The sequence below is a fragment of the Aedes albopictus genome, chromosome 3 (genome assembly GCF_035046485.1).
Source record: "Aedes albopictus strain Foshan chromosome 3, AalbF5, whole genome shotgun sequence".
NCBI lineage: Eukaryota > Metazoa > Arthropoda > Insecta > Diptera > Culicidae > Aedes > Aedes albopictus.
Window position 1 is genome coordinate 312,820,194 of NC_085138.1, and position 12,661 is coordinate 312,832,854.

At 46.4% G+C, this 12,661-nt stretch overlaps 1 protein-coding gene across 8 annotated transcripts in view; it reads left to right on the forward strand.

Moving 5' to 3' along the window:
- Positions 1 to 12,661, forward strand: part of LOC109431038 (myosin-IIIb-like) — a 428,015-nt gene that overhangs the window by 306,561 nt on the left and 108,793 nt on the right. For all 8 annotated transcript variants that reach the window (XR_009995647.1, XM_062842494.1, XM_062842492.1 and 5 more), the window contains one exon: positions 5,461 to 5,617. Coding sequence is in view for 7 of the 8 variants with exons in the window: in XM_062842492.1 (XP_062698476.1) it covers positions 5,461 to 5,617 (157 nt within the window). In the remaining variant the exon portion in view is untranslated. The remainder of the gene's footprint in view (positions 1 to 5,460; positions 5,618 to 12,661) is intronic.

The following is a 12,661-nucleotide window of genomic DNA, read 5'->3' on the forward strand; positions in this document are numbered from 1 at the left end:
AAGCTCAACTGTGCACTATGGTCCTCCGGAAAGTAGGGGGTTGGTGTCAGGCCCTACGAGCCAGCCGTAAAAACCCGTTGTAACGGAAAATCAGCAACAGAATAATACGAACCGAGACCAACGGCAACGACCCCAGCGAACAAAAAGGACTTGCGATTGGAAACTCGGTACGTGGAACTGCCGATCTCTCAACTTCATTGGGAGCACCCGCATACTCGCCGATCTACTGAAGGACCGCGGGTTCGGCATCGTAGCGCTGCAGGAGGTGTGTTAGACAGGATCCATGGTGCGAACATTTAGAGGTAATCATACCATCTACCAGAGCTGCGGCAACACACGCGAACTGGGAACAGCTTTCATCGTGATGGGTGATATGCAGAGGGGCGTGATCGGTTGGTGGCCGATCGACGAAAGAATGTGCAGGTTGAGGATCAAGGGCCGATTCTTCAACTTCAGCATAATAAACGTGCACAGCCCACACTCCGGAAGTACTGATGATGACAAGGACGCATTTTACGCGCAGCTCGAACGCGAGTACGACCGCTGCCCAAGCCACGGCGTCAAGATCATCATAGGAGATTTGAACGCTCAGGTAGGCCAGGAGGAGGAATTCAGACCGACGATTGGTAAGTTTAGCGCCCACCAGCAAACGAACGAAAACGGCCTACGACTCATTGATTTCGCCGCCTCCAAAAATATGGCCATACGTAGCACCTTTTTCCAACACAGCCTCCCTTATCGTTACACCTGGAGATCACCACAGCAGACGGAATCTCAAATCGACCACGTTCTGATTGACGGACGGCACTTCTCCGACATTATCGACGTCAGGGCCTATCGTGGCGCCAACATCGACTCCGACCACTATCTGGTGATGGTCAAACTGCGCCCAAAACTCTCCGTCATCAACAATGTACGGTACCGGCGACCGCCACGGTACAACCTAGAGCGACTGTAGCAACCGGATGTCGCCTCAGCATACGCGCAGAATCTCGAAGCCGCGTTGCCAGACGAGGGTGAGCTCGATGAGGGCCCTCTAGAGGACTGCTGGAGTACAGTAAAAGCAGCCATCAACGACGCAGCCGAGAGCACCATCGGGTACGTGGAACGGAATCGACGAAACGAATGGTTCGACGAAGAGTGCAGAACGGTTTTGGTGGAGAAGAACGCAGCGAGGGCGGTAATGCTGCAGCAAGGGACTCGACAGAACGTGGAACGTTACAAACAGAAGCGGAAACAGCAGACCCGCATCTTTCGGAAGAAAAAGCACCGCCTGGAAGAAGCGGAGTGCGATGAAATGGAACTGCTGGCCGTTCCCAAGAAACACGGAAGTTCTACCAGAAGCTCAACGCATCCCGCAACGGCTTCGTGCCGCGAGCCGAAATGTGCAGGGATAAGGACGGAGGCCTCTTGACACACGGACGTGAGGTGATCGAAAGGTGGAAGCAGCACATCGATCAACACCTGAATGGCATGGAGAACGCAGGCACGGGAGACCACGGCAACGGAGGAAACGACGACACCAGTGCAGCGTAGGACGGAAATGAGCCAACTCCCACGCTGAGAAAAGTTAAGGATGCCATTCATCAGCTCAAAACTAGCATAGCAGCTGGTAAGGATGGTATCACAGCTGAACTCACCAAGATGGGCCCAGAAAAGTTGGCCACCTGTCTGCACCAGCTGATAGTCAGGATCTGAGAAACCGAACAGCTACCGGAGGAGTGGAAAGAAGGGGTAATCTGCCCCATTTACAAGAAAGGCGACCATTTGGAATGTGAGAACTTCAGGGCGATCACTATTTTGAATGCTACCTACAAAGTGCTATCCCAGATCATCTTTCGTCGTCTGTCACCGAAAACGAATGCGTTCGTGGGAAGTTATCCAGCCGGCTTTATCGACGGCCGGTCGACAACGGACCAGATCTTCACCGTACGGCAAATCCTCCAGAAATGCCGTGAATACCAGGTCCCAATGCATCACCTGTTCATCGACTTCAAGGCGATATACGACAGTATCGACCGCACAGAGTTATGGAGAATCATGGACGAAAACGGCTTTCCTGGGAAGCTGACTAGACTGATTAAAGCAACGATGGACAGTGTGCAAAACTGCGTAAGGGTTTCGGGTGAACTATCCAGTTCAAGGTGACGGACTTTCATGCTTACTCTTCAACATCGCTCTGGAAGGTGTGATGCGACGAGCCGGGCTCAACAGCTGGGGAACAATTTTCACAAAATCCGGTCAATTTGTGTGCTTTGCGGTCGTCATGGACATTATCGCCAGAACATTTGGAACGGTGGCAGAGCTGTACACCCGCCTGAAACGCGAAGCAGCAAAGGTCGGACTGGTGATGAATGCCTCAAAAACAAAGTACATGCTGGTTGGCGGAACCGAACACGACCGGATCCGTCTGGGTAGTAATGTTACGATAGACGGGGATAATTTTGAGATAGTGAAGGAATTCCTCTACCTCGGATCCTTACTGTCGGCTGACAACAACGTGAGCCGTGAAATACGGAGGCGCATCATCAGTGGAAGTCAGGCCTACTACGGGCTCCAGAAGAGGCTGCGGTCGAAAAAGATTCACCCACGCTCCAAATGCACCATGTACAAAACGCTAACAAGACCGGTGGTCCTCTACGGAGTACGGACACGAGACATGGACCATGCTCCAGGAGGACCTGCAAGCACTCGGAGTTTTCGAGCGACGCGTGCTAAGGACGATCTTCGGCGGAGAAGGATGAACTACGAGCTCGCTGCACTCTACGGCGAACCCAGCATCCAGAAGGTGGCCAAAGCCGGAAGGATACGGTGGGCAGGGCATGTTGCAAGAATGCCGGACAACAACCCTGTAAAGCAGGTGTTTGCTACTGATCCGGTTGGCACAAGAAGGCGTGGAGCGCAGAGAGCACGATGGGCGGACCAGGTGGAACGTGACCTGGCGAGCATTGGGCGCGACCGAGGATGGAGAACGGCACCCACAAACCGAGTATTGTGGCGTACTTTTGTTGATTATGTCTTGTCTTAAATGTGATGTTGAACAAATAAACGTTTAAACCAAGTAGGCTTCGCTAAAGTCGAAGTATGATGTCTTCCACCTTTGAGGGCTTGGCCTTGGCCTAACCGCCTCTTCCTCTGTCTGCTTCCAACTTTTGTTGAAGTCGATGCTGTAGCGATCCGCCAGGTGATCTGTGAGTGTAGCCATCGTCTACGTCCAGTTCTACTTGTAAGGCCTTGACTACAAAAAGTAACAAAAAGTAATAGACTCCGCACCGATCCGACTAAAGGTAAATACTCTTGGTGCCCCAGGTCAACACTAGCATGGCCAGTGTTCCTAAATAGCAGGATCTGACCCCGCTGATTCTTGAAACGGCTTCCCCATTCCACGGCCCAGGCATTGAAGTCACCCGCTATTACCACCTGCTTCACCCTGTCGGCACGGTTGTCATACAGTCCAGCATCTGTGCGAACTGCTCGATCGACCACCGCGGAGGCGCATAACAGCTACAGAAGGAGACCTCGTTTACCTTGGCGATCACGAAGCCCTCATAGGTAGTAAACACCAACTCCTGGACAGGGTATTTACCCGTCGTCCATATCGCAGCCATTTCTCCGGACCCAACCGTGACCAAATTGCCGTTGCCGGCGGGTACTCGGTATGGGTTCGCTATAATGGCTGACTGACGTAGTAGTTGCTGAGCTGCGTCACAGTGGTTTAGGCTCAGCTGCGTTACCTGCACTATGATTTGTTCGCTACAGCTTTTTTGAAGGTCGGGCACCTTGGACCATCCGTTGGGTGCTTATTGTTCACGGATTTCCCAGAACAAATCAAATACGTGAGTGGATGCGTGCAGCCTTGGTGCTTCCTTGGTCTTCCAGGTGAATCTCCTGCACAGTTTGCTCCTGTGAAAGCCTTTACAGTCCCATGACTTGTGTCCTGGTCCCAGAGACCTGAATCAAACCTCCGGGTGCTCATACAAAGCCAGTTGACTTCCCTATTTACCTCCTTACGTCTGCCACAGGTAGCTGTATGCCGGGCCCTTCCATAGCAAAACGGCTGCGGTGGGCACCAGCACCTTGCACTATTCCGCAGTGCCGTGACGAGCCATTCCGGATCACTGATCTCATTTTGGCTCTTCACCTTAAGAGTCGCCTCCGATGTACGAGCTTCTTCGTCAAGGACTCTTCCGCCAGACTTTTGTAGGAGGCGCCCCTGCGCTGCTTGTCGCAGTTGAGCTCGATGATCATTTCACCCGTACGAGTACGTCTAATACTGCGCACGCCTGCTCCCAAATCCACGAGCTTGGCATCGCCTCGCATCACCTTCAAGACGTCCGAGGTATACTGTTCGGTCTGGCTAACCTTGAGGGTGCGATGTGCATTAGCACCTCTCTGAAACAATGTCTCCATGATGGTTCTAGAAAGACGAAGAATTTGGCGGACATTTGGTCCATTCGTTACTGAGTTAGTTGGTATATGTGACTTGACCTTCCGAGCCTTCCATCAAACATTTGTTTTTTGAGTGAACATGTAGCCCTTCTGAAAGCTTTGGTGTACGAGAAAGGCAAAAAACATTTCCATAAATACAAAATACAGTCAGGTTTTTTTTTACACGGGGGATACGTACCACGTAAAAATAAAACTCAGTTCAAAATTCAAAAACCGCGTAAAAAAAGTCTCACCATTTCTCGACGAATCATGCAAAAATAAGACGATGAAATTTTTTTGTATGGAGTTTTCATTTACGCGGCCGCGTAAATGAAAACCGCGTAAAAAAAGACCTGACTGTAGCCATTTTTGGAGATCTACAACTTTGATGTCTATGATTCGATTGAGCAGAAATTTGGAAGCGGCTTCGTGGCCCTATATAAAGACACACAATTTTAATAGGACAGCTTCAATCCCTCTAATGCAAATTAAAAACGCCATATGAGGAATAACCACAAACGCTATGTTTCCAGCTTATTGAACTTCAAACATAGCAAGAAAGAAAAATCGAAAATCCGAAATCGATAAATGCTTGCTTGAATGCAAAAACGCGAGTGAGACGGACATCGGGCAGCAAACATCCCTCACTCCCAGAAACACGTGAAACGTGTTCCTCGTTGTCCTAATCCTATTATGGTGTGTTACTATTTTCATAGCTTTGCACATTGTTTCGCGTCTAAGTTATCCCTCATTTTCTGTACAAGTTCTAATAGTAATTGCATTGTTTGAACATGCATCGGTAATACAAGGTTCGACTGTAACTGAATTTAGAAGACTTCCTATGGTTGTTGACACTGGACTACATCCAGTTGATTACACGGTTCCACCCGGGTTGGAACCATCCTTCGCAGTCGTTCCGTGTGGATATGTTAATTTGTGAAAACATTCTACCAACCAATTCACAATCGTGGGCGAAAAAAAAACTAATCGGTGCATTTCGTGTTCGATTGCTCTCTTCCCCCCAAACGGCAGGAATATGGCCTACAATGGACTGTCGCAGCATGTGGATTTCCTGAGACTGTCCAACCCAACGGAGCGGTTCGAACTGCTGGATCTGATCGGTGAGGGAACGTACGGAGAGGTGTACAGTGCCAAGGACAAGCACACCGGCCGCAAGTATGCCGTTAAGGTAAGTTGGAACCGTTATAAATTGACTAGTCTAAGATTTAATCTTGTGCTCTTGCACTGTGCGAAAAAACACACTTTTCGCTATAGCTTTCTTGTTTTTCAATATTTTTCAACCAAATTTTGACATAAGAAGCGCATACCTTTCTAATTTATGGATTTGCTGGGAATTTGGCCTGTAAGTTCCGGAGTTATTCCGGAATCAAAATGAATCATTCATAGGAATTGGCTATTTTGGAAAAAGTTAATTTTCGATATGAGAACAGTTTAGTTTTCAGACCTAAGCGAACTAGAATGACAGACAAATATGTCTGGAAGTCCATCCCGGTCACTAAGTGCCTTGGAATCAGTTTTACGGATGTTCCGGGGAATCGGTTCCGGAGCCAATTTTTGAATATGATTCAATACCATCATGCTTCGTGAAATGTCAAGATACATGATTATGAGCTGTTTTTGTGTATTCCGAAATACTTTTGGCCTTTTTGGAATCAATAGGCGGATTTCACGGGAATTGTTTCCGGTGCCGGTGGTCCCGGGGTCCATTTTTCTAAGATGAATAAACATCATCATGCGACATGTCAAACTTCATGATTTTGTAAGTTATTGCATATTATCACGATGATTTGTCACTTAAAATACATTTGGAGATTTTGGAATAGGCTTACCGATTTTCCGGGATCCAGTTCCGGTGCAAACTTTTGAAAATGGTTCAGTATTGTCATGCGGCATTTCAAACATTGCGAAATGCACCATTCTGTGTTAGTTTTACGTTGTCTGAAATACTTCTGGCCATTTTAGACCTGATATACGGATATCGCGGAAACCGGTTTTGGTGGTTCCATGATCCATTTTTCGAATGTTAGCAAATATCGTCAAGCGACACCTCAAATTTGTTTTTTTTTTTCAAGATACATAATTCTGAGCAGTTTTTGCGTTATCCGAAATATTTGCTCCTGCAATTCATTCAGAGACTCCTCCAAGAATTTCGTTATGAATATCTCTGTTACGTGAGACATGTTTTAAGAACCCCTGTACATCGTCGGATTACCCTTTGTCTGTAAGTGTCACTATTCAGATGTTTTCTGCTTTGTCCCCGTGCTATAATGTGCAATAATGTGTAAAACAATAAAAAGGTCATCAAATCAGGCAACATTTCGGGTAAAACGCCGAAGTTGTAAGTAGTAACTAATTGTTTCTAGTTTTAATTGTACTAATTAGATGAACAAACCACAGCTTTACAGTATAGGCTAAATGTATAAACTGTGTGTTTTCATTTACCTTGTTAAAATATCGGTGCCCATAGCAGCTGTTCGCAACAATCTCTATCGATTCTTCCAGGGATTTCTCTAGGTATTCCTTTATGAATTTATCGAGACATTTCTTCAATGAACTACTCTTAGGATATCTCCAGGTAGTCCTGATAGGGTTACACTAGCAATTTCTGCAGAGATTCTTCCTGCAATTGCTCAAAGGATTTCTTTAGAAATTCTTTACTTCTCGGCATTCTTCGGAACCCTCCAGGAATTCCTGGCGGGATTATTCAAGACAATCTTTCTGGGATTCTTCCAGAAGCTCATTTGATGATTCTTTCTGGAGCTCTTTTATAGATTTTATCCAGGGAATCCTACAAAAATTCTTCATGAGATTCTTCCTGGAGCTCTTATTGGCCTTCCACGGGGATTCGGGTTCCTCAAGCGACTCCTGCTGCGGTTTTTCCAGCAATTTCTCCTACAACTCCTCCAGAAATTCTAACTGTTGTACCCATGTACCCATACGCGCCAACTTGTGACGTAGTTGGGGGAGCAAGGCCTCGCAAAACCAATGAAATACTGCCAAACTCGATGCAGTTTATCCTAATTAGGCATATTCACTTGGAAACTAGTGCATTAGGCCGAAAAAAGTTGCATTTTGTTCAATTTTGAAGAGCTTTGACCACCCCCCCCCCCCACTAAGTAACAAGTTGGCACGTATGGTTGTACATTCTTCGAGCATTCTTGCTGGGATTTTTTCGGCAATCTTCCTGGGATGCTTCCAGAAATTCTTTTGACGATTCTTTCAGGGATTTATCAAGGACTTCTTCCTGCGATTTCACGCAGTTTTCCTCATGCGATTTCTCCAGGAACTTTTTTTTTATCTGTATTAACGAGATTTTTTAGCCCTAGGCTAGTTCATCTCGGGACCCACGCTTTACTTCCCTTCCGAAGGAAGAACTCACATTTTGCGAGTTTGTCGGGAGTGGGATTCGATCCCAGGTCCTCGGCGTGATAGTCAAGTGTTCAAACCATCACACCAGGTCCGCTCCACAAGGAACTCGTATTCCTCTATGAATTCCAGGTGGGATTCCTCAAGCAATTCCTGTTACGACTCATCCAGAAATTCTAACTGTTATTCTTCCTGGAATACTTCTAGGGATTTCTCCTGGCATACTTTCTACAATACTTTTGAGAAGTCTTCCTGAGGCTCCATCAGGGACTCAACAATGGATTCCTTCAGAATACCTTTCATGATTCTTCAAATGTGAACTAGGTATTCATCCAGGTATTTATTCAAGGAACTTCGGATTCCCCCGGCATGCCTTCAGCAATTCCTAGTAGGATTTTTCTAGAAATTCCCTGTATGGAACCTCCCGAAATTCCTTCAAGAACTCTTGGTGATATTATTCAGGACAATCTTCCAAGGATTATTTAATAAGTTGCTCCGGTAATTCCTCCAGGAACATCTTCAGAGATTTTACCCAGAAATTCCAGCTGGGATTTTTCACACAATTCTTCCAGCGGTTCTTCCAGCTATTCTTGCTAGGACTCCTCCAGAAATTCTAACTGTGATACTTCAAAATATCTACTAGGGATTCTTCTAGAGGTTCTCCTGGCTTTTTGCTGGGATCTTTCCAGGTAATCTCCTGGAATTCTTGCAGAGATTTCTTTGGTTGTTCTACCAGAGATTTCCCAAGAACTCATCCAGGAATTCCTCCAGAGATTTATCTAAAGATTCCTCCAGAAATTCCTTATGGAATAACTGCAACTCTTGGCCTTCCTGCAAAGATTCCTTAACCCACGAGCGATCGCGCTGTTGTATTTTGTACAACACGTTGAAAAAATCTCGCTTTTTGTACTCAGCATTAGCGTGGTGCCGACGCAGGTAGTCAACCGCGCGAGTTATGGTAGGTTAAACAACTCCTCCTGCGGTTTTCCAACAATTCCCCTTTCCGAAATTCTAACTATGGTACTTCTAGGAGTTCTTCAAGTGATTCCTAAAAGAATCTATCATCTTCCAGGGGCTTCTCTAGGTATCCAAGTATTTCTTTAGGAAATTTTTCTGCGGATACATTCAGGCATTCCTGATGGAGTTTCTCTAGAAAGTTCCCTAGTTTCTGCCAGCAGTTCCTACTAGAACTTCCGCTGAAAATTCTACAATGATACATCTCAGAATCCTTCTAAGAATTCCTCCGGAGATTGTTCCTGAGATTCTTCTAGAAGTTCCTCCGGTGATTCTTTCAGGTACTTCTATCCAAGAGAATATATTCAAAGGATCTTCCTTAAATTTCTCATGGGATTCCTTCAGTAGCTGTTCTTGGTCTTCCTCCGTGAGTTTCAGCAGGATTCCTCAAGCAATTATCACTGTGATTCTCTGAAGAATGCTTGGTAGGACTTCTCCATACATTTTTACTGTGATACCTGCATGAATCCCTCTAGGAATTTCTCTTGGTATTCTTGCTAGGACTCTTCCGGGCAGTCTTCCTAGGATACTGTGAAACTTGAAATGTGTGCTGCTGAATCCATGAAGGAATACCTAGAGAAATCATTGGAAGAATCAATAGAGAGATTCCTGGTGAAATATATGAAGAAGTCCCTGAAGAAATACTAGGAGAAAGTATTTCGGATAACGCAAAAACAGCTCAGAATGATGTATCTTGAAAAACCATGAAGTTTGAAATGCCGCATGACAGTAATGAACCATATAATGTTGCTGAAAATATATTTGGGAGAAGATACGGATGTTCCTGTGCATATTCCATGATAATTATTTTGTGAATTTCTAAGTAATGCTTTTTAAAATTGTTCGCCAATTCCTTTTGGAATTTCTTCTAATTTATATTTATGAATAGTTTCGGAAAGTTCTTCGTCATTTTCTTTAGGAATGTCTGTGATAATTCCTTTTGATATTGGTTTGGCCATTTCGTTGATTGAAGGATGTCTGTTTTTATTTTTTTTGCTGCGGTAGTTCCATTGGAATTTAATTGGCAATTTCTTTGTGAATTTGTGCTGATTTTTTTTCAACTTTTTCCTCTGCAATTTCCTTAAAAGTTACCTCTTCAGTTCCTTTGCAAATTTCTTCGGCAAATTTATTGTGATTTCTTGTTGTTTTTTTTTGTAATAATTTGATTGTACACATTGCCTCGGCAATTTGTTTTTAAAATTCGTCGGCATTTTTTTTTTAATTTCATGGATTTTTTTTGGGAATTCCTTTGACAATTCGTTTGAAAAATACTTCAGCAGGTTCTGGGACCATTAAGAGCACTTATGTTGGACACTTGCTACTATAACATTTCCTATATATGGGTGAAAATGTCAAACCAGTTTAATTTTATTCGTCGTAAGAAAATATTACATGTTATAACGGCATATCAAGTATTAATATATTGTTGATAAAAGTGTAAAAATTGTTAACTCGTTTGTGAGATACATACATTTATTTGTTCAAAATCACATTTAGGACAAGACATAATCAACAATAGTACGCCACAATACTCGGTTTGTGGCTGCCGCTCTCCATCCTCGGTCGCGCCCAATGCTCGCCAGATCACGCTCCACCTGGTCCGCCCATCGTGCTCTCTGCGCTCCACGCCTTCTTGTGCCAACCGGATCAGTAGCAAACACCAGCTTTGCAGGGTTGTTGTCCGGCATTCTTGCAACATGCCCTGCCCACCGTATCCTTCCGGCTTTGGCCACCTTCTGAATGCTGGGTTCGCCGTAAAGTGCAGCTAGCTCGTGGTTCATCCTTCTCCGCCACACACCGTTCTCCTGCACACCGCCGAAGATCGTTCTTAGCACGCGTCGCTCGAAAACTCCGAGTGCTTGTAGGTCCTCCTCGAGCATGGTCCATGTCTCGTGCCCGTAGAGGACCACCGATCTTATTAGCGTTTTGTACATGGTGCAATTGGTGCGGGGGTGAATCTTTTTCGACCGCAGTTTCTTCTGGAGCCCGTAGTAGGCCCGACTTCCGCTGATGATGCGCCTCCGAATTTCACGGCACACGTTGTTGTCAGCCGACAGTAAGGATCCGAGTTAGACGAATTCCTCCACCACCTAGAAAGTATCCTCGTATATCGTTACATTACTGCCCAGACGGATCCGGTCGTGTTCGGTTCCACCTACCAGCATGTATTTTGATTTGAGGCATTCACCATCAGTCCGATCTTTGCTGCTTCGCGTTTCAGGCGGGTGTACAGCTCTGCCACCGTTCCAAATGTTCTGGCAATAAGGTCCATGTCGTCCGCAAAGCACACAAAATTACCGGATTTTGTGAAAATCGTTCCCCAGCTGTTGAGCCCGGCTCGTCGCATCACACCTTCCAGAGCGATGTTGAAGAGTAGGCATGAGAGTCCGTCACCTTGTCGTAGTCCCCGGCGAGATTCGAATGAACTGGATAGTTCCCCCGAAACTCTTACGCAGTTTTGCACACCGTCCATCGTTGCTTTAATCAGTCTAGTCAGCTACCCAGGAAACCCGTTTTCGTCCATGATTCTCCATAGCTCTGCGCGGTCGATACTGTCGTATGCCGCTTTGAAGTCGATGAACAGGTGATGCGTTAAGACCTGGTATTCACGGCATTTCTGGATGATTTGCCGTACGGTAAAAATCTGGTCCGTTGTCGATCGGCCGTCGATGAAGCCGGCTTGATAACTTCCCACGAACTCATTCGTTTTAGGTGACAGACGACGGAAGATGATCTGGGATAGCACTTTGTAGGCAGCATTCAAAATAGTGATCGCCCTGAAGTTCTCACATTCCAAATGGTCGCCTTTCTTGTGAATGGGGCAAATTACCCCTTCCTTCCACTTCTCCGGTAGCTGTTCGGTTTCGCAGATCCTGACTATCAGCCGATGCAGACAGGTGGCCAACTTTTTTGGGCCCATCTTGATGAGTTCAGCTGCGATACCATCCTTGCCAGCTGCTTTGTTGGTTTTGAGCTGGTGAATGGCATCCTTAACTTCCCTCAGCGTGGGAGTTGGTTCATTTCCGTCCTCCGCTGCACTGGCATCGTCGTTTCCTCCGTTGCCGTGATCTCCCGTGCCTACGTTCTCCACGTCATTCAGGTGCTGATCGAAGTGCTGCTTGCACCTTTCGATCACCTCCCGTCAGTCTGTCAAGAGGTCTCCGTCTTTATCCCTGCATATTTCGGCTCGCGGCACGAAGCCGTTTCGGGATGCGTTAAGCTTCTGATAGAACTTCCGTGTTTCTTGGGAACGGCACATCAGTTCCATTTCTTCACACTCCGCTTCTTCCAGGCGGCGCTTTTTCTCCCGAAAGAGGCGGGTCTGCTGTTTCCGCCTCTGTTTATAACGTTCCACGTTCTGTCGAGTCCCTTGCTGCAGAATTACCGCCCTCGCTGCGTTCTTCTCCTCCAAAATCGTTCAGCATTCTTCGTCGAACCATTCTTTCCGTCGATTCCGTTCCACGACCCGATGGTGCTCTCGGCTGCGTCGTTTATGGCTGCTTTCACTGTACTACAGCAGTCCTCTAGAGGGGCCTCATCGAGCTCGCCCTCGTCTGCAACGCGGCCTCGAGATTCTGCGCGTATGCTGAGGCGACATCCGGTTGTTTCAGTCGCTCTAGGGCCCATATAGCCGAGGCGGTAAACGCACGGGTATTCAGCATGACCATGCTGAGGGTGACGGGTTCGATTCCCGGTCGGTCCAGGATCTTTTCGTAAAGGAAATTTCCTTGACTTTCTTGGGCATAGAGTATCTTCGTGCCTGCCACACGATATACGCATGCAAAATGGTCATTGGCAGAGGAAGCTCTTAGTTAATAACTGTGGAAGTGCT